Genomic DNA, 27,070 nt, shown 5'->3' on the forward strand with positions numbered 1-27,070 from the left:
TGATCTGAAATTAGAGCTTGTCCAGCAATGTTTATTCCAAACTCTTAAATATTTCTGTATTGCATGTAGTTTTCAAAATAATTATCATACTAATCTCACAATAATTATAATAGTTCTGTAATACACTTAGTACTTCATCTGGCTATATATGCACACTTACAGTTGCTGTGGGGAAACTCCGGGAATTAGATAGCTCTGAAGACCTTTCTTCTCTGTTTCTTCTTTCATGTGCAAGAAGAATTGCACATTTACAGGTGAAGTACAGAAGCAAGGCTCCAAGAGAGAATATGATAACAAATTCAATGACAATGATTGATCCTAAGGCTGTTACAGCAGACAGAACAAGCTTGTAAGTCAGAATAAAATACCTCTATGCTTCTATTTCTGATAAACAGATTATGGAAATCATTATGATAAGATAAAGGAATCTAATTTTAGTTTTTTTTTTACGGGACAGGACAGATTTTCGAGAATATTACGCAAATGGATAGATTGCGAAATAATTACGGTCAATGGGTAAGGATCTAACGACTTTGCTTGAAAAAATCGTACACCCTTAAGACGACCTCAGGGTTTATTGTAATCCACACGAAAATCACTTGCCATGATAAAGCTCCCGCTCCCGCTCCTGCTCCCATTAGACTGAAAATATTGTGAAACTTCATAAGAGTCTTAATTAATTGTGCACCAAAAATTAACTTTTGTCTTCCTTACATTGTTTCTCAACACCATTGAAGATGATGGCACAGTTTCCATGTCATATCTCACTCCTGAAGCTATTCTGCTCCCTGATGTCAAATACAATAATAACAAAAAAATTGAAATAATCAATTACATACAGGAATGTAGGAAGAAGTTTATCTTTGAAAATACCATTACTGTCAAGAACAGCATATACGACTGGCATAATTCTGTACGAGTCATTTTCTCTTAAAATGACTACTTGAAGTATGTTTGCTTGAACAGGGGAAGGATATTGATAGATATCATTCAAATACACAGAGAATTCTTCCTGTACACCAGCTACTGAATCATTTAAACCTGATCCATTAACAACACTTTTAACCCCATCACAGTAACCTATTTGAAAAGGAACATAACAAAGTAATTAGATTTTCATGCTGAAGTGATTATGCAAGTAACTACGGAGTAAGAAACTACTTAAAGTGAAAAGCCAACTTCGGCTTTTTTGCTACACAAAAAGATAGAAAGATAAAGAGATGAGGGAGAAGGAAAAATGCAATGTTTATATCAGTAATAGTAAATAGTAAATGATGTTACAAGTGACAAATCCATTTTTTAAGAGACTAGGAATGAAACTTTACCTATAAAAACAGTATAACCATATGGCATGTTGGAAATGCTTTTATTATGCTGGGAATCATATATTGTTCCCTGGCTCAAAATTGCTAAACGAAAACAACTGAATTCCAGCATCCACTTCTTGAAAATGGAGATCTGATATCGGTATGGACAAGTTTGAGCCAGTTTCAACAACTTCAGAATCAAAAGGATATAATCCAGAAACCAGATTTCCGTATTTATCTAACTGATGTATAAAGATTTCCATCTTGGAAGACAATTGCCATGCATGAGATTCAATGTTCCATTTGGCTATACAGTTAGAGACATCTATAGCTCCTGGCAATTGAGGGAGAGAGAAGTCAAACTATTGTAATTTGCTTTTAGAAGTAACAAATTGACATATGGAAGAAACAAAGAAACAAACCCCACGTATGAAATCTATATCTACAATCTATAACAATAGTAACTTGTACAAATTATTTCATTATTCTATTTCAACCTCCCATAAATGTTACACTGATATGAGAAGAAAATAAAAATCGTACCAATCACATATGCAACAATTACTAGTTGTAATAATAGGCACACAACCTGGATTCACCTTCAATGGTAATGGAGAACCCTTCAAGGTTTGATTTCCTCCTTCTAAGCTCAATGAGAACTTTCCAGCTTTCGTCACAATAAACTCAATGACTATATAATCAAACTCAATCCACCCCATGTTAAAGATATCAGGAGCACTTGCAACAGAACCATTTTCATGCAAAACAGACATCTTAAAATCAGGCAAATAGGAAACTTGTGTCTTCTTAGAGATACTGTTCCCAAATGCATCTTTAAGTAGCACCATAAGCGTAGCTTTTGAACCAGCTTCATACTCATGTCTCACACCCTTCCATGATGCAACGCACACAGAAGGGTACATGTTCCCTTCAGTAGGACAATAATATCAAGCATTACTATCTGGCACATATAAAACCATGGCCTACACCGATAGATAATAGAACACCAGGAACAAAATTATCTTCATTCCAATTTTGCAAAAGAACAGAATCCTTGAAGTGATGTAAAAGGTATCAAAACCTACCAACCTACCAATGAATCATTCAGTTCTATTTAAACAGTTTAGAAAGTAAACCTGGTTCAACTTGGAAATGCAAAGATGAATCATCAAGTTTATAACGCTCCTCACTGATGAGTACATTAAACAATCCAACCCTTATGGGGGTGAAGAAGATCTTCCATTCATTTGGGTCTCCTTCGAAATCTGACACCACAGTAGACACGTAGGAACTATTCCCTTCCTTTCCATTCACACTTAGTGTGGGCTTGAAAACTTTTCTGTCAATCTTATCAGCATTCTCAAGCACTTTTACTTTGATTGTTGCTGTGTCACCGGCCTGGAATGTGCCCTTGTCATCCCACCAACTAAACGCGAACAGGGGAAGTTGTGACCTATCTGTCTCAAATGAAGAAAAAGAAGTGAGGACGGTGCAAACAAAACTGGCTTTTTCAACTATGTAAAAGTGCTTCTTCATGGTAACCTGAAGCTAGATATTGAGAACAATAAACTGAGAAGAAAGAGAGAGCGCAAAGTGAAATGATAATGCGTGCTAGTATCTCCATTTTCTGAGAGAATCTCAGAGTGCAGAGTGCAGTGAAGGACTCTAAACTAATTCCCTTACAGTTCCTTGGACACGTGTGTCACTGAAGAATCACACACCAAAATGCTCCAAGCATAGAAAACATAGATAGGTTTAGCACGAAAGACACGATTGGAGCCTAGGCACAGTGGCAGCGCTGGTGATACAGGTTTGGATCACGCCCCTCCGGTCGGAAATGCAGCTGTGCCGGCCAGAGGAAAGATTGGAATTTTGGGAAGAAGATCGAAGGCACTGTGTGAATTTGGAGAATTTAGAGAAGAATAACGAAATTGGGGGAAGATGAACGAGCCACTGTGTAAATTTGGGGAAGATGAAGGAAATTCTGTGGATTTGGAGAAGAAGAACCAAAGTTCTGAGCGGGTAGTTTCTGTGACACACCCTTGTGACTTAGAAAAAGTTTTTTTAAAAATTTTGTTCCACGTCTTAAAGATTAGGTTTAATTATTTTGGAGGTTATAATTTTAAAATGGTATTCAAAATTTTAAAAATTTTAAATTGTTTTTTTTTTTTAAAACGTTTCAGATTTGTCCTTTCTATTAAGTCAAGGTTGACGTTGTTAGAGGAAGTGTCACGTGTGAGTTTCTCAATTTTTTGAATTTTTATTATATTTTTTTGAATTTTTTATTTTTTATTTTATTTTTGAATTTAAAAAAAAAAATTGTCACGTATCAAATTATTATCGTGTCACGTGGCAGTGACAGAGTGACGTGACAGTGATAGTGACACGTGTCAGTATTATGCCAGGTGTCATTTACTTAGTCTCAATTTGGTCCTTTTATTTTAGTTTGTCTCAATTTAGTCACAATTTATGTAAAAGATAACAATTTTGTCCCTCTCCAAATTGAAACAAAATTTAATTTTATATAAATGTTATACAAATATTTTTATTAAATTTGATATTTTTATTCAAATTGATATTTTTATTATATATTTTTAACATAGCTAAGTTTATTTAAAATTATGTTTCACATTCAACTTTACTTAAAATTGTTTTCAAATTTTAAATTTATATGTGTTTTATTGTTACATGAACTAGTTAATTTATGAATTTTTTTTCTATTAACAACTTTTAAACCATTTTAAATAAAGTTCAATGTAAAATATTAATTAAATGAACTTAATTTGGTTAAAAATATTTACTTGAAATATCAATTTTGATGAAAATATTTGTGTACATTTATATAGAAATTAAATTAAATTTTATATAAATGTTATACAAATATTTTTATTAAATTTGATATTTTTATTCAAATTGATATTTTTATTATATATTTTTAACATAGCTAAGTTTATTTAAAATTATGTTTCACATTCAACTTTACTTAAAATTGTTTTCAAATTTTAAATTTATGTGTTCTATTGTTACATGAACTAGTTAATTTATGAATTTTTTTTCTATTAACATTATTTTCTATTAACAACTTTTAAACAATTTTAAATAAAGTTCAATGTAAAATATTAATTAAAAACTTAATTTGGTTAAAAATATTTACTTGAAATATCAATTTTGATGGAAATATTTGTGTACATTTATATAGAAATTAAATTTGATTTCAATTTGGAAAGGGACAAAATTGTTCATTTTTACAAAAATTATGACTAAATTGAGACAAATTAAAATAAAGTGACCAAATTGAGACTAAGGAGATGACACCTGGCATAACACTGATATGTGTCACTGTCACTGTCACTGTCACATCACTCTGTCACTACCGACAGTTTGACACGTGAAATTTTTGATTTTTTAAAAAAAATTCAAAATAAAATATAAAAAATAATAATAATAATAAAATTCAAAAAATCCAGGGACTGACACGTGGCACTTCCTCTAACGGCGTCAACCTTGACTTAACAGAAAAGACAAACGTGAGACGTTTTAACAAAAAAAGGGATCAATTTGAGACTTTAAAAATTTTGGGTACCATTTTGCGATTTTGACTTCAAAATGGGTACCAAAGGCATAATTAAACCTAAAGTTTATATATCATATTATTGAATTGGATTGAAAAACTTTATCTTTCTTAATTATAGTTTAGTTTAAATTTAATTTAAATGGTTTGATTAAGAGTTTTAGTTGATTGAAAAGAAATGTTTGTTTATAAATATTTATTTAAAATTATGTTGTTTTGTAATGTGTTTGCTTTGCCTTCTATTTGTTTTTAATTTAAATTATTATTTTTATTTAAATTTTATATTCAAATACATTTGTGTATTTATTTATTTTAATGAAAAGTTAAGATAAATTCAGTTATGAGAGAATATCAATCAAATAAAAAATCAAACTAAAATCAAAACAAAATTAAAAATAATATTATTTTTTGAATTAAACCAACAACCTACATTCATCACCAAAAAAATCATTCCAAAATTCCATTGCTTTGCTTATATTTATTTTTAATTTAATTTTTATATTCAAGTAAATTTGTGTATTTTTTTTAATGAAAAATTAAGATAAATTCAGTTATGAAAAAATATCAATCAAATAAAAATTCATAATAAGATTATTTTTGAATTAAACCAAATACATTCATTTTACCAAAAAATTCCACCAAATACATTTTCATTTTACCAAAAAATTCCATTGCCGGGAATCGAACCCGGGTCTCCTGGGTGAAAGCCAGATATCCTAACCGCTGGACGACAATGGATTTTTAATTTTATAAATCACAAAATACTTAATGATAATCTGCTACGCTGTGTCTGCTTAAAAAGAATTGAATGCACCTTAGACACTGATGAATAATTCCACTAAGGATATTTTACAGAGTTCAGGTATATTTATGCTTTTATAACTCTTCCTTTTATTTCTTTTATTATAAAAATATAAATTATAAAATATTATTTTAAAATATGATATAAATAATTTTTTAATAATTATTAAAATTTAATTTATTCATTTAAATTAAATTTGTTATTTATGTGAAAAAAGTATATTTGTTTAACAGGTTATTAATAATTTAAATATATCTCTATACTTAAAGTTATAAAATATTGTTATTTAATTTTAAAAAATAAGATATTAATTTATATATAATAAATTTAAATTTATATAGTAAATAAATTTTATTTTGTAAAAAGTGATGTGTGTAGTTCCCATAGAGTGAAGAAAAAAAGGTTGGGTGGGAGAAACAAGTAATAGTATGGCCATTTGTGTAATAAAGAACTTTTATAACCTTTTTTAAAACTCTTATACCCTCTCTTAAACTTTTCATTCTTATTAAAGTCACATCTTTTTATAAATTAGCTTTTGACGCTCAACAATTAGCTTCACACTCAACAACAAGACAAATGATAACATGATGCTTAAGTCTGAAAGGAATTAACCAAAATCTTCATAAGTTAGACATGATTTTTTTTTATATTAGCAGTTGTACATGTTATTGATCATGAGAAATTAATATTCACATTTTTATAGCATTTTTTACCAAATACAGGTTGAGCAAAAAGTTTTTCTTTGACCAACTTAATTACATGACTTCTTTATCTTTTTATTTTGTAAAAAATAAACTTATAATATCATGTAGGTACATTTATAACCATATTCATCATAACAATGCTAAATAGTAAATTTATAATTAAATACCACAGCTTCTTTTAACAACAAAATTAAATAAAAACAAAACACTTTTTTATACTAAGAGAAAATTCATTAATTAGTAAAAAAAATTATTTTGGTTGAATACTAAAAAATTACCAATTCTTTGAAGATAATTTTCTGTTCAATGAATTTTTTATTGTGAGTATTTATTTAGACGGATCAAAGTGAAGATTGAAGTACCAAGTTAAATTTGTTTCAAAGTGAAAGTTTGAATTAAATATAAGTAAAAAATAAATAAACATATTGTAATCATACAACAATAATCATTATCAAGTCCATCATGTCATAACATTTTCAATGAGAGTATAAACTTATTCACAAACTAAATTGTGCTTTTTCTCATAAATCTTACCACAAATATCTCTTAAAATTGTACCACTTTTAAAATAAATAATTAGTTTTGAAATCTATCTATCTATCTATACTAAAACAACTATATTTCTACTCAAGATTCTATATTTAGATTTAACATTTTAAATTACTAAAAAAATATTATCAACTTAGTTGCATGCAAGAGTTTTCCACTTAACTTGTAAAAATTTATTACTATAATCAAAATATAGTCATAGAATAAAACTAATTTCTTTTACTTAGACTTTTCTTCTATTTTATAAAAATGTAAAAGAACATAATAAATTAAAACATAAAAGAGATATGTCAATCTCTTTCAAAAACTTAAATAATTACCAATGAAATTATAAAAAATAAGTTCAATCTCATAAAGCTTTAGGTATGTATGCTTTCATAAACAAACAGACATAACAACCCAAATTAAATGTTCTGTAGTATCTCTTAGTTAACTTAATGTTGAATTTCACACCAAAAGGAAAAAGAGAAAGCAAATAAAAAATAGAGGATGAAAACATATATGAAAAAAAAAGTAGAAACAAGGATATGACTTTTTTTAAAAGACAAGGAAAATGTCTTCTGATTCGTTGTTGACACATTCTAATTCCTATACTACCATGTGCGTAGCAGATCAAAGGAATTCACATTGGATACTTCACATTTCGAGGTATCTTATGTGTTAAGCTTAAACTAATCAACCATATATATAACGTAGGATTAAGTGTTCATGTAGTCGCATCATTCATAATAATTACCTATTAAACAGCAAGAAGTTACCTTCAAAGAGCTTCAAATAGGAGCTACAACAAGCTGACAATACAAGCGTACAGAATATAGATGCAGAAAAGGAGCTACAATAATTAACATCAACAGAACCAATACTTCGGAAACAGACTCACTGCTAACCCGAAGGATCTTTGAACAACTTCCCTTTCATAAGTTAAACGGCGAAGTTACAAGTAAACTGTAAATTAAACAAAATTTGCCTTTCATCACGAATGTAACATTGAGACAAAGCAGTAATGCTCATTCTTTCTTACTTCATTTTTCAAATGGACATCTGTGAAGCTCCCAAACGGTTGTCAGAGGCCAGTCGTAAAAAATCTGATGGCTTCCTTCAGTGGCAATTATAAAGTAAACATAGATCCACTCCAACATTTCATGAACAGCTGTCATGTATCTTTAGATCCGACGAGAAACTTGGAAATGAAAAATCCAATTGTATCAAGGGGAGATGATGGATCAAACCTCTGAACAAGCTCTTCCTCCCCAGGTCGTAACCACTCCCTGTACAGACATCGTGATGTGAAACCAAACACCGGCACTGAATTTTTTTTGTTTTGTTTTATTTAGAGTAAAAAAAATGAAAGGTATATCCTCCAACACTACTGAACAGCATTACAAATGAATGAGTGTGTACAAAAGTGAGTGTAAGGGAGAGAGATAAGAGATGCAAATTCTAGGATAAAGGGATGAAGGGCTTACTCAACATATCCATCCGCAAATTCACAGCTACCAACTAGACCCGGTCCCCCAATTCTTGGATGCTGGAATAAATCAAATAGCAAATACGAATAACTCACCTGAGTGTCCTAAAAATTCATTACAGACAAACTAAATATCGAAATTTTGTTTCATTGTTTATAATCAACACTTTACCGTCTTAGTTAAAAATATAAGCCCGTTTAGGCATCCTTCAGCTAATTAAATATATAACCTAATTTTTAAATATAACAATTCAGCCATAGAATTATACCTAATCGATTGAGAAAAAAAAAAGGAAGTTAATATAGCAAAGAATCAGCATCAAACCTGCGGTGCCAATGACAGATATTTGTATTTATCCAAAGCATATCGAACTAATGCTTCATTCTCACCGGGATTAATCGTACAACTATATTAAGACAATGGCCAATAAATCAGTTTCACAGTAACGTCTCATAAATAAAGAGTTGATATAAATTTCAGAAGAGTTCATCGTGGAAGCAGATTCCAAAGATGCAGCTCAGAGACTTAATAAAATATATTTCAGTTCAGACCATTAACAAAATAATGCAATTAGAATTTAGCAGTTAGATATGCAGAGAAAATCAAAATTACTATCGGTGTGCTACAAATAACCTTTCTGTAGGCCAACTCTCAATGAAAGCATCAATTCTTAAGAATTAACAAGAAGAAAGCTCAACCCAAGACACTAGTTCATCAGGTGGGAAAATCTTAAGACTTAAATACCACATGGTAGTTCATCCTACTAAATGTGAGAATCGAACATTTTTAGGTTTTAGGTTGTTTAATAATAAAGAATGTGAAAGGAAAGAAATAAAAAATGTTTATAAAATGACATTATACCATGAATAAAAATGTGGAATGCAACATAATAAGGATATTTTTATCTTTGGACATAAAGTAACTTTGCCCCCCCTTTTCTTTCCAATTATGAGGGAAAGCATCTAACAATGAGATCCACATATACAATCCAAATTTGTCATGGTTTTCCATCCTTCCTAATTAAATCATCCCCTCCGTTTTCCACTTAACAAGCATGCCTTCGATGTAATCATAAACAAATATGCGCAGAAAGATTGTGCAAATAACAATGACATGAGATTTACATGTAGGCAATCTTTTGGCACCTACTGATAAGAAATTCAGACAAGAACAAATGCAATGGCAAACTCTGATAACATGAAGAGGGCATGAGAAGTTGACATAGCATGATTACTTTTCCTACAAAGATAAATTATAATTTAGAAACCAAAACAAAGTACAAGGATAGAACCAAATACAAATGTCATAGGCCATAAGGAAGAAACATGATCATATATCACAACAGAAAACGTGCAAGTATACAGAGAGAAATGATCAACAAAAGTGCATCCTTACGTGGAGTAGACAATCACTCCTCCTGGTCGAACTAATTGAACAGCTTGGTCAAACATCCTTCTCTGGTACTTTGCATGGTTTCTTAAAGATTCAATTGTGTCCTGCCAAAAACAAATGCATTTCATAGTTACTACTATTTTCTTTTCATTTTTTGATAAAAAAAAAAAAAAACTAACTTATACACCCACGCAGAGGTGATGATTATGCATCACACTGGCCAATCTGTAAGTCATGTGATTGATCAAGTTCACAGAATACACTTTCTGGGCAAGAAGGGCGAATTTACCGTAGAATAATTTGATTTTTTTATTGAAATAATCAATTACTTCTACATACACATTTCCATATTTCAGGCAAAGGTTAAGAAAAACATAATTGAACACTTTGCAGAAGCAGAAGATTAACAATGGCATAAACCAAGAAATAATTGAGGACACAATTCCACTTCAAGATAAGCCAGTAGTCCCAATATCCTACACATTATAGGCAAAGAACGGTGACTTTACAATAGAATAATTTTATTTCCCGATTGCATTGAAATAAAAAGTGCTTCTACAGATTCCCGTATTTCACACAAAGGCAAAGGTAAAGAAACAAATACGAACAAGATGCAGAAGTTGAACATTAACAGTGGTATAGATCAAGAAAAAAAAATAAGGACATAATTCCACTTTAAGATAATGCAGTACTCCATATATCCTATTTATATTTGCACCAATAAATATAGATTGGTCTAAGCCTGCGTATGAGAATTCAAGTAAATGCAGGATATATTTCAATCAACAGAATCACTTCTACCTCTCCAGCAAATAATCGAGGCCTTAAACCAAGGGCTGAACAGGGAGCATCAAGAAGAACTCTATCAAAACTGTCTGGAGGAAAACCTTTTGATCGATCAACCCTACCACCAACAGACTGATTTCTTCCAGGGCCATTTCGTGCTCTTCTCATGTTCTTCCGGGCATCAGCTTTGCTAACATAAACTCTTCCATTTGTCTTTTCATCTTTACCTACAAATTATTGAAAAATGCATTTGTCAATTGTTGACAAAAAAATACTTCTCATGTCTGTAACAAATATAAAACGGAAAAGAAGCTACAAACCATAGCACAGAAGAAAAAGAACAGAAATGCAATAAATATAATCACAAAATGTTGAAGTCTATTTAATTATGTCCAAATAAACATGATTATTCACTATCTGGACCATCTTTTAAAACTAAGCGATCCTTTGATGATGATGATGAGGCTGTGTCAACCTTCAAGAATACAACAATAGATGTTCAAGAAAACAAACCATGGGTAGAACAAACAACATGCAACTGAGACAAACAATGATTCACAGCTGATGCTTTTCTCTTTCATCTTTAAAATACAAGAATAAGTTTCTCTAATGTTCACATTTAGCAAGTAATAAGCACTTTAGCAATTAAGGAACTCACCCTAAAAAGATAACTATTGAGGGGAGAGAATCAAGTACTTAAATTTTTCATCAAACAACTCATACTACTTAATGTAAGACTTAGACAGCCCATAATACCGAAGTCCCTATAATATACCATGACTAAGAGTCAACATCTTGATGACTTTCAGTCAAAGACACATCACTCGTTGACAATTCACTCAACTTCCTTGTTAGTTAGAAACCTTTTGTAAGTGGCCATTTTTGAGACAGTAACACCTAGTTCTGATACCGACTGATAAGTACATGGGAAACCAACCCTTAAAAGCTTAGTATTGGGGGACTTAGGCATGCCATAATACCCAATTCCCAATCAGCAAACAATACCATCAATGAAAAAAGAATGTTAGACAATAAGAGTGGTTCAATGTGATTCTGGCAATTAGTGTGATTCAATTTCAATGTAATACATTTAATATAACAGGTTTAGCATTGAACTGAACTGAATACTATAGAACCCAATAAGAATTTTCTATCATGTGTCAATGAACCAGTCAGAAAGCATCAATTAAAGACAAATATATAACTGTCCTCCGGAGTCTGAGAGTTTAAACCTTCTGTAACAATGGGTGACACTATTTCAACTTCCAAATTTGGGGAATCAAACACTTGATTTGTCACATCATTTTTGGCATTATTACAGCATGGATCAGTGAAAGTATCAATATCATCTCTTCGACAAACAGATTTAAGAGCATCTAATTTAAATGTCTTTATACAACTCAAGCCCATTTCAGCAGCCAATTTCTGAATATCCAGCACCTAGACAATCATCAAAATTGATAGTTAACGTACCATTAATTAATTAAAATTCTACAAGAATCATAGCATAGCACTAATTTAACACAATCATAACAAATGAAACTAATATTCTGCGTATCAAAAACAGGGTACAGAATGCTGGCAACTAATGAAAGTTTGAGCAATATGTTAGTAAAAGAACACAACATCCATTTGCTGCAGTATACTTGAGTTCAAGTAAGCAAGTAGTAATGGTAAGCTTTTTTACTAGAGTTCACAATCCTCACCTTATTATGAGATCTATCGGTTGCAACAATCTCTCCTTCATCCTTCATAAGTATTGCAATTGCGGTTGTTTTCCCTCCAGGTGCAGCACACATATCTAGTATCCGTTCACCCCTTTGTGGATCTGAATATAAAAAAAATAATAAAAAAATCTATATAAAGATACATAGGAAAAAATAGCGAGATGAGAAGATTGGAAATCGTCCTTAAAATGTGAACAAAACATAAAAAAGCAATGCAAACGGGGAAAGATCTCTAGTGCAAAATAAAATAATTACTATCATAAAACATGTATGAGAGCATAGCAAGACCTAACCCCCAATGATTGTTGATAAACGTCCATGAAATAAAAGATGAAATACTTTTTCAAGATTAAAAAATAAACTTGATACAAATTATAAAGGCAACAAAAATAAAAGCAGAAATTAAACTATAGTAAAAAGTCAACATTACAAATATAAATGATTGAGCAAAGAAAAAATTGAAAGGAAAGGAATAGATTGGACATAGGATTATTAGTTGGTAAGCAAAGATTTTTCAGATGGACTCCTTATTGACTACAAACATAATGAGATAAAAATTATACGAAAAGTACGACTTTTCTCTTGATAATGGTATATGGTTAAAAACCTATAGAAAAGAAAAACATATTGGTCTACAAAAATCTTTCTAATCCTCTTGCAGATCTGACATAGAACCCTCTCCCCTTCTTTCCCCCACTAAAAGGGCATTTGCAGAGGCCCACGTGGTTGCTAGAGAAACATTATCCCATGAGGGTTCAAATCCAATTCCTCCCAGTTATGTTTAAATCTGGAGTGTTTGCAAATGAATATGGTAAAGCATTTATTACCAAGGAAAAAAATGGACAACAATACCATTTCCATTGCATGTAAATTACCCCAAAGTCAAAAAAAAAAATGATACTCAAATTTATGTACCTAAAGCATGAGCAGCAATAATGCTAGGCAGATTTTGGAGAAATATTTCTCCCTCGAGCAAATCTGAAAAACCGAAAAAAGAAACATTAATACATCAGCCACATGCATTCAAAGCCTCAAATATTAACAAAATTTTCAATATATAGAGCAGAGAAAAATGTCAGCTACGATATTGAACAAGGATTGCTAGAATATACAGAGTGGGGGCCACTACAGAGGGAAAAACCAATGCGTGGACAAAGAACAAAAAACAACAAATAAATGCCTGCACAGGTAGAATGAAAATTTTTCATATTTTGTTTTAAGAGAAAATCCTCCAAAGATATATATCCATGGCACACCAGATTGTATCTCACACCTATAATACAAATCTGTAGGCTTCATACAGGCTAGGAAAGTATCCAGAGTCCAGGCTCTCCCCTCCCTCCACTTACGAAACAAGAAACCGTATAAAATCTAATTTCTTGAAGTTAATAACCTCATATGTGCATAACAGATGCCAATTCTTATATTTTCCTTGAGCAATGGAAAGATGATCCAACCATAAACACATGCTAAAACTCCTAAAGAACCAATCATCATAACAACATTTAATGTTCTTCACTAACATTACCAACAGCAAATAATAAAGACAAAAGTTTAGAATAGGATTCCAAAAGCAGGGAAGTGAGAAACAGATTTCAACAGTCATTCAAATGTAATCTTCGTTTCTCAGATATTTCATCAATTCCATACTAGAGCAACAATATTTATTATCACCAACTAATGAGATTATGGTAAATCTTAAACTAATCATGTAAATCTACTAAATCAAATTTAGTAAGTCTTCTTAGCATAAATTTATTGGGTGAAAAAGTTAAGTTAGCATTGCCATGCCCCCACCATATCATAACAATAACAGAAAGGTTTCATAAGCATCAAGGTTCAAGTCAATTCAACTGCGGCCAAAAATACAAAACAGTAGATCAAGCAAGCTTCAATCTCTTACTCAATTAGGCAAAACAAAAGCATTTGAACTGGGGAGCAACAAATTGGGTATATGTGTTAAAATAAATAATGATGCATACACTATAAAGAAAAAAGAAAAAAAAATCAATAATGCAAACAAGATAAGAATACAATATAGCATACGAATAAGAGTATTAGACGAAATTTACTATGAAAAGAATGAAGATCGTATACTCTATCCTTCATATCCACACCAACCCCTTCAGAAACGCGGAACATCCCAGCCCTTGACAACATAGCTGTTCCTTGCCCAATATAAAGCCCATTCCGTTCAAAATAATAAGCATCTGTGGACCAAGGAAAATACAAATTACTATCAGCCATGCTCCAAAAGTTTACTTCAACAGAAACAAGCATTTGTCTTCACAAAACATCCTTCACATAATTTCCACAAAGAATAAACCATTAATGTCGTACTGTTTAAAATTTGATTATGAAAAAAAAAAAAAAATACCATGTCGGTTTGAAAATACAACTTTATCTCCCTGATGAATATCCAATTTCCCATCTATGGTTTTTCAGGTTATGCAATTTAGGATGTTCGTGCCAAGTTAAAAAAAAAAAGTCAAGTCTACAAACATATCACCAAAACATGAAGGCACACTCGCTACCTGTCTCGGATCCTTGGAGAACAGTGCCACGTGTCATGGGAATTCCCCAACCCCCATCAGCACCCTGCTGCTCCACAGCAACCGAAACCGCAACTGTATCTCCTTTCTCAACATGAGCACTGCAAGCCATCACACCCGGAACGTATACCTAAAGCCAATACTAACATTAGTAACAACCAATCAAACACTTCAAAGCACATAATTCGGAAATTGGCAAACAAATTACTAACCTGAGCACCTCGAAGAACTGCCTCAGCACACTTCCTACTAACAATGACCTCCTTGGGAGGCGCCTCACCATAACCGATACGGTGCGGTCCCGAACCCCAAACAAACACCACATAATCAAGGCCGGGAATCTTGCATTTGGAAAAAGGAGCAGATGCATCTTCCAAACACTCCTTCAAGGGATTTGACTCGCCATCTTCAAATTCGGATTGCACCGCCACCGACACGTTCGAGACGAGCGGACGCAGCTTCTCAATGACGGCGTCAGCGCCGGACCTGAGCGTGTTCACTCGAATGCACGAGTAGCGAGAAGGTCGGCTGCGAATTGGAAAACTCAATGAAAATCAAACAGTTACAACAAGTAAAATATGTTCAGTAGTTGAATCAGATATAGTCTGGAACTGCATGTTACGAGATATGATTGGTTGAAACGAAAAGTATCGGAAAATTAAAAGAGGCGCGTACGTTAGCGCGGCGGAGATGCGAGAGAAGTGGTCGGCGCCGTAGGCGTTGAGGAAGTATTGGTGAAGCTGAGGGTTCCAATGCAGAGAGGGGGAGTAGGAGTATCGGTTTGGAGGATCGGAATGCGACATGGTTTGGTGAAAGTGTGTTGGGGAAGAGTGAATGGTGTTTTGGTGAAGCCTTCTGTAACTGCCAACCAATAATTCCCTCCCTTTCTTCATTCAAACACGAGGTGGATGTCAAATACCAGACACGAGCGCCGTAGCACTCCCACCATGAACCACTACGGCTAGGGCTTCAACCATTTTTCATTTCTCCTATATTTGCAAAACAGTTGTTATAAAAAAAAGGTTAAATTATACTTTTTAGTCTCCATTTTCGTAGCAAACTTTGAATTTGGTCCCTCAATTATTTTTTATCTCAATCTGGTCTCTATTTTGGAAATTTTGACTCAATCAAGTTCTTTCCGTTAGTGGTGGAGTAACGGTGTTAAATGGGGTGCCACGTGTCAGCTTCTGGATTTTTTGAATTTTTTTTTTGAATTTTTTTTGAATTTTTTTTTATTTTTTATTAATTTTTTTAAAATTTTTAAAAAAATAAAATTTTGCCACGTGTCAAGCAGACATCGTGCCACGTGGCAGTGACAGTGCCACGTGTCACTATTTGGGAGGTGTCATTTTCTCATTCTCAATTTGGTCCCTGTATTTTATATTTTGTCTCAATTTAGTCCCAATTTTTGTAAAAATTGTGCAATTTCGTCCCCCTCCAAATTGAAACAAAAATTATAAAATGTTATACAAATATTTTTATTAAATTTGATTTTTTTATTCAAATTGATATTTTTATTATATATTTTCAATAAAACCAAGTTTCTTTAAATTTGTTTCACATTAAATTTTACTTAAAATTGTTTTCAAATTTTAAATTTATTTGTTTTTTATTGTTACATAAACTAGTTAATTTTTCTTAAATTATATACTTTTTATTTTTATACTAACTAAAATATTTGTATAGAAATTATTAAATTTTACACATTTTAAAAATATGCAATTATTTAAAATATAAATTCAAATAAAAAACAATATTAAAGTATAATGTAATAAAATATCAATATAATTTATGAATTTTTTTATTAATATTATTTTCTATTAACAACTTTAAAACAATTTTAAATAAAGTTTAAAGTAAAATATAAATTAAAATAAACTTAATCTTGTTAAAAATATTTACTTGAAATATCAATTTTGATAGAAATATCTTTGCATATTTATATAGAAATTAAATTTGGTTTCAATTTGGAAAGGGACAAAATTGCACAATTTTTACAAAAATTGGGACTAAATTGAGACAAAAAATAAAATACAGGAACCAAATTGAGAATGAGAAAATGACAACTCCCAAATACTGCCACGTGGCACTGCCACTGCCACGTGGCACGATGTCCGCTTGACACGTGGTAAAATTTTAATTTTTTAAAAAATTTTTAAAAAAATAATAAAAAATAAATAAAAAAATTCAAAAAAAAAATAAAAAAAATTCAAAAAATCCAGAAGCTGACATGTGGTACCCCATTTAACACCGTTACTCTACCACTAATGGAAAGGACTTGATTGGGTCAAATTTCCCAAAATAGGGACCAGATTGAGATAAAAAATAATTGAGGGACCAAATTCAAATTTTGCTACGAAAATGGGGACTAAAAGTATAATTTAACCTAAAAAAAAAATAATGGATACAATATTAAAAAGCAAATTAGTTTAAGGAAAATAACATTGAGAAATTGGCTTAAATAATATATATTTAACTTCTTTGGAATAAACTCTCAAGAATTTCATCTCTATGCAAAAAGAAAAAAAAAAGGTGTATTGAGAGAATTAATCTTACTATAGTGGAAACACCTGATGTATGAAAAAAAATTACAGTAAAAAATACTTAGCACAGAAATTAAAATAATTATTAGAATCATTATTGCACAGAAAAAATAATTATAGAAGATTATGATTAAAATCGTAATATATATATATATATATATATATATATATATATATATATATATATATATATATATATATATATATATATATATAACCTTAAATCTTAATATAGAAACTGGTTTTTGATGAATTAATTTTTCAAAATTTAGTCTAAATTTAATAAAATGAATTTGATATATAAACTAAAACAATTTTAATTAGATTAACCAAATTTAGATTTTTTTTAATCCAATTTAAATTTAATTAAGATTGAATATATTTTATCAATTAAATTAAGCACATTAAGATCAATCCAATCTTATTAGGTATATTAGACATGGTTTGAGGTGATCTGGCTTGACCTAGATCTAAGATAACTCATATTCTATAATTTGACTTAGGTTTAGGTTGTCCAACATAAAAAAAAAAAAGTTGATTTTAGTCAATTTACGTCCAAATCGACTTGATTTAACTTGGGTTGTGACGACTCGGTTCTACTTAGGTTTCGCCAACTCGACTTTACTTGAATCAACTTGACTCCACATGTTCTCAACTAACTCGACTTAACTTAGATCCATGCCGACTCAGCTCAATTATAGGTTCGTGATTACTCAATTATACCTAGGTTTAGGATGATTGGGCTCAATCCTTTTGTTCGAATTGACTCTCCTTGACCTTCAACGATATTGATTTGTCTCGAACTTCAAATCAAGCAGACCTGACTCAACCTCAATCTCAACTCTTATTTGGCCAATTTGACTCGACTTTCCTGTTGGACTGACTCAACTCAACTTTGAACCTGGACCAACTTAAATTGACCTGGTCCTTAGCCACCATAGCTCGACTTAAATGCACCTTAATTCTAGATGTTAAAAAAAAATCTAAAATTTAATTTAAAATTCAAAATACAAGTTTAAATTTGAAATAATTTATTTAAACATATTTATATAGATTTAAATTTTACGAATTAAATTTCACAAATTTTATTTATTTTTTCATCTTAACGCATGCAGTGTAATAAAAAAGCCGATAAACTTGAATAAACAATTAAATTTAAATTTTAAAAAAGTGTTAAATTTAATTTGGAAAGTTTCAAGAAAATGAGGTTTAATAACTTTTTTTGGTTGATATTTTTGTTAAAAATATCAATTTGGTGTTGATGAAAAATCTTTGATCTGTTTCAAGAAATTTAATGAAAAATGACTAAATTACAATAATTTTTTAAAAATTAAGACTAAATTAAAATAAAAACAGAAATCTAATTAAACCAAGTTAGGTTTATAGAAGGAGTTTCATTAGGAGATCAAACACGACTTGAGCCTAACACATAAGGCAATGACACCACTCTCAACCCAAAACCTTAAAACAATGGGTTTGGTCTTATATAATGCTCTACTTTCTCGTTCGTTTCTAATCAATGTGAGACTTAAACTCAGCGTTTGGATTCTTAAAAATAACTTAACCTTTATAAGATCCAGTTGAGGAAGAAGCTCTTTCTTCACAAATAATTTATTAAATTTTAATAGAATTTGAAACAAGGGATTGGTACTATAAAAAGAAGCCTTGAAGAAAACATAAGGCAAAGTTTATAGAAATGTTTCGTTTCCTTTACGTTATCAGTTGAAAATATCAACGGAAGATGCATTCACACCTGCAGCTCACCCGCTGATTTTGTTGACCAAACCAAGTACACAGTTATGACCTCTTAACCTTTCCTTAGTGGATTTCTTTTTCCTCGAAATAGCTATAAGTTAAGTGTTACGCATATTACTTTCCAGTTCAAAATCTGAAGTTGATGTTCAACATGTCAGTTCTCAGGGTCTTGTGCCGTATACGAGAGTGGGTTGAAACTATAGTCTCCCATTGAAAGAAATGGAACCATACAAGTATTGATAAGGACTATATATAAAAAATCAACATCAAATATAAACATTATTCATTAATATAATAAAATTATTTTCTATTTATAAATTTTAATTTAATCCAAAATACTATTTCGATTCTGATCCAAGTTCATTCGGCAGTTATCGTTAGGAACAACTATCGCTGAGACTTATTGGGTGTACTGGAACAAGTCCAACAACCATCGCGTTCCCAAAGTATTGTCCGCTTTAGAGAGTTTGGTCACGGTTTCGTCCTTAGAATGTACCTCAGAGACTGAAGTATTTAAACTTCGATTGACCTCGACTTCTAAACAATTTTTGAGACTTATTGAATATACCGAAATAATTATAATAAATGAACATAAATGGGTGGTGGTAATTGAGTTGGGTGGTGTGGACGTAGAATACGACGTGGTTTTGACTAAAGGCACCACAAACCATAGTTAGGTTTATTTTATTTAATTCTTCACGGAAAGTCTCACTACTTAAACCCACCACTCATGCTAGTGCTCATCGATCAGATCGATCCATGAAAATTAATTTGCTAATGTTTTTGCATCTTCGTTAGTTCCATAAAAAAACTTAGAATCTCGTGGAAGAAAGATCACAACATGGTAATTTAACATATTTTTATTATACGTGGATTTCCAACAACAACACTAATTTGATGTTCATCTTGTGCACGTATTTATTTTGGCATCAAATTTCAACAACCTTTATCATTTCTCTTCGATTTCGGTGTTTGTTTACACTATTTGCCTAGTGATTGAGACTTATGGGTATTCACAAATAGTTCAAGCAACACATTTTGCACATTACCAAAATCAAGTACATGCATTTTCCTTTTTCACATTATTCCACGAACATAGGAATATATATTTTCTTCTTTTTTTATGAGTTTTTTTTAAGTCTCACTTCGATTAGAGATAAAGTTAATTCATAATATATAAGTTGGTGCAATCTCCACTTTATAAGTCGGTTTTGTAGGATTGAGTTAAGCTTAAAGTCCACTTTTAACATAGTATCAAAGCTATGTTATAACCTATCATAGCGAAATTTCTTCAAACATTTTGTTTCACTTGCAATCGGGCCACCAACGGACCATCTAATAATTTATAGTCCTATGCACGAGATAAATAAGTAGAAAATTACTACAAAGATATAATATGAATAAGACAAAATTTCAATATACATATAAGAAATCGACAACAACTATATTCATTTATATGATTCTCAATTTTCTAACAAAGGACACTTATAAATTTAGTCTCGACATATATATTTTTTAATTTCTTTCATATCACATAATTTTTTGTGTAATAAACTTTTTTTTTAATATTGTTCTTTTTGTTTTATATGTGTCGTATAAATTTGTGTGTCTACAAAATTTTTTATCTCTATTTATTTGTTATGCATAGAATACCTAAGTAAAGACTTAACATTATTATGAAAATGTGATATACAAAAGAATGATGCACAACTCAGTCATATGATTTAATTGAATATTATTTTCAGAAGAATTTCTTGGTTGGGTTGTGGAAACTGTTCTTAGTCGCAGTCTTCGTACTGAAATAGCCGTGTAAATACGCATGCGTATGATGTAGATAATCTAGTAATCTTGTATGATAAGTTGAGAAAAAAAAAAAACAATTGATATGATGAATTTTTCATTGAATAAATATAAAACTCCTTTAAATATTCTTTTGCTTTTGTGTTTTTACCATATATGTGAATGGATTAACACTTCAGAAAGTTGTGATTTTGATTGTGAACTGAAATGCAAATATTTGGAAGGTTGAGTTTTGTAAGTGATATTTTATAATAATCTTTTAACACCTTCATCAAATCATAATTATTATATATAATAAATTTTATAAAAAAGTCTCACTTATCTTGAATCCAAACTTATCACAAATTTAAGTTTATGTTTTTTATACGCAAGAAGACTATTTTGTACTAAAATTGAGCGTTGATTAACGATTTTCTAAATGATATTAATATGTTAATTATATTTCTTTTCCTTTCTTGAAGAGTAATCTAAACACTTAATTATAACTTGTTAAGATAATGATACGTTGAATACAGGTTGCATAAAACGAACTTCTTTTTTCAAGTTCTGACTAAATATTTTAATAATTTAAAATTACACGATTTGATGGATAAAAGAAATAGAGCGTTGAATTGTTTACCGATCTTTCACACTACCTTTTTGAGAAAAAACCTATCCTTACTAAAAAAAATCATTTAAGTAATTTTTGTCCATTAAAATATTATAATTCTTATTATATTGCCTCTTACTTTAAATCTTGTCCTAAATGTACCCCTACAAAATAATTGTTAACAAATAATGTTTTTCATTCATTTTCCATTTTTTCCCTTGATAAAATAGTTAAATGAAAAAGAATGGCATCAAAAAAAGGATAAGTCAAGCTATGAACTATACGATTGATATAAAACTAAAAAAATATATAAGAGTAATATAGGAATCGTCAACTAAAGTTTTTCTTTTTATCTATATGGTCAATGAATTTAATGTTTACATACAATACGTGTAAAAATGTTTGTATCGTAATCAAATTATAAAGCATTATGAATTTAATTTTAAAACAGCCGCTACAAAAATCAACAATTTTATCACACATATACAATATTACATAAAATATTTATATGAATAGAATAGTTTGATGTTACTTAATGTAGTTGAGCTTGTTTTAAGATACAAAAAATGTGATGAAAGGGTACATAATATGTAATTCTAGTGAATAACATAGATTTTATGTTATTAAGAATCGAGATCAAACATATCTTAAATACTTTATTATTTATGAATCGAAGTCAAAATAGACAAATGATGATAAAGCTCCACGCTCCAAAAGAGATAATACTCATAAACGTGATTGTTATTCCTAACGATTCTACTAAATCGACTTGGATCGGATCGGAATAACACGCTTTTTTTTAAGTCCTCTCATATTATTATTCTACTTTCCAGCTCCTATGTGGGCTCCCTTCATCATTTGTTTCTCCTTAGTTAAGTCACAAAGGTGGATTTGTCTTTCTCCATGTTCCCTTCATTTGCAAGATCAGAAGACCCACTCAAAACTCTGACCAGCGACCACAGAGTTTTGGTTTCACTCATCCAATGTCTGTTTCACTGTCTTTGACTTTTGGTTGTGGCAGCTTAGCTAGGTAAGAGTAATATATGTCACACAATCACAATCCAATGAATCACGAAGCAGAGCAGAAAATCCCATGGAATGAATAATCATATCATACACATATTTTTCTTCCACTGTTCCTGGCTTGGGAAAATTCACGTAGCGTGTGCCTCAAAATTGTTGCTATGCACGCTATAAGCGGTAAAATTGATTTCAAAACTTCAAATCTTTTGAAATTATCATCAGACAGACATTGACTTCAATATAAGTGTCTGATATCTTTATTTTCTGAAAAACTATAAATAGTTTGGGAAAATAAAATTCATACAAGCTTTACAATTCATTTTAAGAGGCAATAAATACTAACACTTTATTGTGAATGAAACCGCGTGGTTGGACACAACCTTTGACACACACCAGGCTTCCAAGTCTTTCTCATTGTTGTTACTGATAAAGTCACACGATTGAAAGCTCAGAGTCGCATCACTTTGTTTTTCAATCCTTCTTTCTTCCTCTTCTCACCTTCAAAAACAATTCCCATCTGCCAAAGCCATTGTTTTGGCCTCAAAACACACAAGTTCACATTTTTTTTTTTGCATATCCCCATCATCTTCTTTAATCTTCCTTCGTTTTAAGATTTTTGCCTGTGAGAGAAACTTGTGAACTCGGTTCCTTCTTTCACCCTCTTGGCCTAGCTCAGCTCAGAAACTCTGCTCCTTGGGTACAAGAAAGAGGATATTATTATCAATACCATGGTTTTGCAGGTTTCTCTCATTGTGGTTCTCCTTGTGACATGCTCCTGTGTCGTGGAAGCCTTTTCTGGGAATCACGATCACCGTCACAACCAAAATGGATCTTCTATGGCTGCCATAAAGTTTCCTGATCATCCAAGCTTCAGTGGTGTTTCTTCTTCCGGGGACACTGATTGCAGCCTCTCGAGTTCTACCATGACATCAGGTGAAGAAACTGACGAAGAAGGTGAGGCTTTTCCAAATCCAAAACCGCACAAGCAATTGGTGAAACTCCACCTAAAACACAGGTCAGGGAGAGAAGACGCTGAGCCTAAACAATCTGTGGTTGATTCCACCGTAAGGGATTTGATCAGAATTCAAAACCTTCACAGAAGGGTGATAGAGAAGAAGAATCAAAACGCAATTTCAAGGCTGCAGAAGTCACAGGACCAACCAAAGCAAACCTCGGAGGCTGTGGTTGCTCCGGGGGCTTCGCCGGCAAGTGGGGTTTCCGGGCAGCTTGTGGCAACTTTGGAATCCGGGGTGAGTCTTGGCTCTGGTGAGTACTTCATGGATGTGTTTGTGGGCACACCCCCTAAGCATTTCTCTCTGATACTTGATACTGGTAGTGACCTTAATTGGATCCAATGTGTTCCTTGCATTGCGTGTTTTGAGCAAAGTGGAGCATACTATGACCCCAAAGATTCTAGTTCTTTTAGGAATATAAGCTGTGATGATCCACGGTGCAAACTGGTTTCATCCCCTGATCCACCTAGGCCTTGCAAAGGTGAGAATCAGAGCTGTCCCTACTTCTACTGGTATGGAGATGGTTCAAACACAACTGGGGATTTTGCATTGGAAACCTTCACCGTTAATCTCACCACTCCTTCTGGGGGGTCAGAGCTGAAGCATGTGGAGAATGTGATGTTTGGATGTGGCCATTGGAATAGAGGTCTCTTTCATGGTGCTGCTGGTTTGCTAGGGTTGGGGAGAGGACCATTGTCATTTGCTTCTCAGATGCAATCTCTCTATGGCCAATCATTTTCCTATTGTCTTGTGGATAGAAATAGCAATGCAAGTGTGAGTAGTAAATTGATTTTTGGTGAGGACAAGGAGCTGCTCAGCCACCCCAATCTAAATTTCACTTCTTTTGCTGCTGCAAAAGAGGGTTCAGTTGACACATTTTACTATGTCCAGATAAAGTCTGTAATGGTTGATGGTGAGGAGTTGAAGATACCTGAGGAGACTTGGCATTTGTCAGCAGAAGGTGCTGGTGGCACCATCATTGATTCTGGCACCACATTAACATATTTTGCTGAACCTGCTTATGAGATTATCAGGGAGGCTTTTGTGAAGAAGATTAAGGGCTATGAACTCATTGAAGGTCTTCCTCCTTTAAAGCCATGTTACAATGTGTCGGGAATTGACAAGATGGAGCTACCTGACTTTGGAATTTTATTTTCTGATGGAGCAGTGTGGAATTTCCCGGTGGAGAATTACTTTATCCAGATTGATTCTGATATTGTTTGCTTGGCTATTTTGGGAACTTCTCCTTCTGCTCTTTCAATAATCGGAAACTATCAGCAGCAGAATTTCCACATACTATATGACACGAAGAAATCCAGACTTGGGTATGCACCAATGAAGTGTGATGATGTTTAACATTTTCTTGGATTTGTGTCGGAGATTCCTCGTCGATCAATGAAAAATAACACGATTTCATATGAAATCGTGTTATTTCTGATCAACGTAGGATCTTCCTATGCTCCTGTATAGTTTCGTACTAGCAAACACGGTGAGTCAGGAGGTAGAATTTTGGATTTTCCCTCGGATGAAAATTGGAAGGTGATACACACAAAAATAAAGAAACAAATAAGGAGTGATTATAGAACTAGGCTTCAGACAATTACACAAACCGGGTCATAACAGACACAAATATTGCTTTTTGTACACATTTTAACTGCTTCAATTTTGAGTGTCTCATTTAATTGTAATACTTTGTTCTTTCTATTCTATAAGATGTTGTCTCTACATTCTCAAAGGATAATTGTTTCATGTACTTGTATAGTATAAACAAGAAATATATAGAAACTTAGCTTTTTCTAACGGGCAATGGCAAGTTCTGTATGCTGCTGCAGCATTTGCTGTTACTATTCTATTTTCTGGTAGAATGTTTCTCTTAAATCTTGTACATTTTTTTTTCTTTTAAAATGAAAATTAAATAAATAATGGCACATGGACATGGTTGCTTCCCAGATGTCGCATCAAAGTATTATTCAATAGCTTTTTTGTTAGGTACACTGCCAACTTCTTAACAAAATAAAAAATGCATGCAACCAAATAACAGGTCAACTATATTATTACCCTTGGTGGACTCACAGTAATGTAATGAATAATTCAACTTATGTGTCAATTTTATTTGATTTGTCTTTGCCCGTGAGATGTTATTTGAGTTGGTTCTCAAACAGATATTCACCAAAATCTTACATTTAATAATATGAAGAAAAAAGTAGTAAAAAAAAATTATAAAAGTAAATGGTTGGTTTTGGAGTTGTCACCACAACTCAATAGGTCTATTGGATGTATAAGAGACTTAGATAATTGTGTGTCATTAACAAGTTTATAGTTTTTGTCAAAAAAAAGTGCATTATGAAGGATTGCAGTTTTAGTCCACAAAAATTACATTATGAAAAGTTTACGGTTTTGGTCCATACAAAAATTATAAAAACGTTTGCTTCCGATTGAAGCGATTATTTTTAATGCCGTGATTTTCCAATAATCTGAAGACAAAGTATTAAAAAAGAAAAACAAACTACATAGGGTTACAACCATTTGTTGAACTGTATTTCTACTACTACTTACTGTAATTGATCTTTTTTTTTCCTCATTATTATCTGAAAGCTGCATCAGCAACAAGTATATGAACTGAAAAACTTATATTTAAAGTTTTGATTTTGGTCTTGTCTCCATGAGCGGAGCAATGTTGAGACTATGACAATATATTTTATTTTTTTTCTCCAAATTTCAAGCAACATGTTATAGTTTATTCGTTTTTGGACCATATTCAAACCTGGGGTATTAATTTTCAACTGGAGATGGTGTTTCACTCTGAGAATATTGGTAGAGTGAGACATGAATTAGGTGAAGGAATTTTTAATGAATAATTATGTTACTTGTTTGTGGCATTTCTAGTATTTTATTGTATGTATCCCTGTTATTATTTTAAAGATTTATATGTTGATTTTTGTAGAAACGTGTTGGATGAAAGCGCGTTGTTTGTTTGCAATGGTTGGTCCATGTTGGATGGTGTGGACCGTGGACTCATTTGCGCCCATCCCAGATTAATATTAATATTATTATTATTATTATTATTATTATTATGGTTAAATATATTTTTGTCTCTCGAATTTCAGTAAATTTTGAAAGTAGTTCTTTTTTGAAATTTTATATCAATTTAGTCATTCATTGTTTAAAGTATGTGGATTTAGTCTTTTCTACTAAATTTTGTTAAGTTTATTTGACAGTTTAAACGCATTTTACGATAATATTTGAGTTAACATTAAAATGAAATTGTATCAAACAGTGTAAACAATTCAAATACTATTATGAAATGTGCTTGAAACGTTAGATAAACTTAACAAAATTTGGTTTAAATGACTAAATTTTCACATTTTTAAAGATGAAAAACTAAATATGTCAAAAAATTTGAAGATGAATAAATTCCAATTTTTTCTGAAACTTGAGATAAAAAACATATTTAACCCTTATTATTATTATTATTATTTGTGCTTCAT

At 31.5% G+C, this 27,070-nt stretch overlaps 2 protein-coding genes, 1 non-coding gene and 1 pseudogene across 4 annotated transcripts; 1 reads left to right on the forward strand and 3 right to left on the reverse strand.

Moving 5' to 3' along the window:
• On the reverse strand, positions 1-3,364 carry LOC114194001 (protein GAMETE EXPRESSED 2-like; annotated as a pseudogene). Its single transcript, XR_014984090.1, has 7 exons — positions 2,850-3,364; positions 2,444-2,764; positions 1,897-2,235; positions 1,326-1,641; positions 874-1,080; positions 715-788; positions 1-642 (listed from the first exon to the last, which is right to left on the reverse strand). The product of XR_014984090.1 is annotated as a protein GAMETE EXPRESSED 2-like (transcript).
• Positions 3,365-5,544: 2,180 nt separating this feature from the next.
• TRNAE-UUC (transfer RNA glutamic acid (anticodon UUC)) lies at positions 5,545-5,616 on the reverse strand. Its single transcript has one exon. It is a non-coding gene; the product is annotated as a tRNA-Glu (tRNA).
• A 2,022-nt stretch (positions 5,617-7,638) lies between these two features.
• LOC114193118 (NOL1/NOP2/sun family protein) lies at positions 7,639-15,847 on the reverse strand. Its single transcript, XM_028082818.2, has 12 exons — positions 15,535-15,847; positions 15,072-15,387; positions 14,842-14,989; positions 14,380-14,517; positions 13,223-13,285; positions 12,287-12,408; positions 11,813-12,020; positions 10,596-10,807; positions 9,798-9,898; positions 8,727-8,808; positions 8,400-8,461; positions 7,639-8,201 (listed from the first exon to the last, which is right to left on the reverse strand). The coding sequence occupies exons 1-12, from the start codon at positions 15,750-15,752 to the stop codon at positions 8,087-8,089; spliced, it is 1,785 nt and encodes a 594-aa protein (XP_027938619.1). The 5' UTR covers positions 15,753-15,847; the 3' UTR covers positions 7,639-8,086.
• A 6,692-nt stretch (positions 15,848-22,539) lies between these two features.
• On the forward strand, positions 22,540-25,382 carry LOC114194634 (aspartic proteinase nepenthesin-2-like). The gene has a single exon (XM_028084982.2). It carries the CDS (start codon positions 23,298-23,300, stop codon positions 24,936-24,938), a length of 1,641 nt encoding a protein of 546 aa, XP_027940783.1. The 5' UTR covers positions 22,540-23,297; the 3' UTR covers positions 24,939-25,382.
• Positions 25,383-27,070: the final 1,688 nt, after the last annotated feature.

Source organism: Vigna unguiculata, chromosome 8 (assembly GCF_037176805.1).
Source record: "Vigna unguiculata cultivar grain cowpea cultivar isolate G323 ecotype 2 chromosome 8, ASM3717680v1, whole genome shotgun sequence".
In the NCBI taxonomy this organism is placed as follows: Eukaryota; Viridiplantae; Streptophyta; class Magnoliopsida; order Fabales; family Fabaceae; genus Vigna; species Vigna unguiculata.

What these genes read in the sequence shown, in the direction of transcription:
- LOC114194634 (XM_028084982.2), top strand. Translation starts at nt 23,298, where the DNA reads ATGGTTTTGCAGGTTTCTCTCATTGTGGTTCTCCTTGTGACATGCTCC.
- LOC114193118 (XM_028082818.2), bottom strand. Translation starts at nt 15,752, where the DNA reads ATGAAGAAAGGGAGGGAATTATTGGTTGGCAGTTACAGAAGGCTTCAC. An exon ending in CTCGATTATTTGCTGGAGAG is followed by an intron (nt 9,899 to 10,595) that starts GTAGAAGTGATT and finishes TGTTTTTGGCAG; the next exon opens with GACACAATTGAATCTTTAAG. An exon ending in TTTGCGGATGGATATGTTGA is followed by an intron (nt 8,202 to 8,399) that starts GTAAGCCCTTCA and finishes ATGTCTGTACAG; the next exon opens with GGAGTGGTTACGACCTGGGG.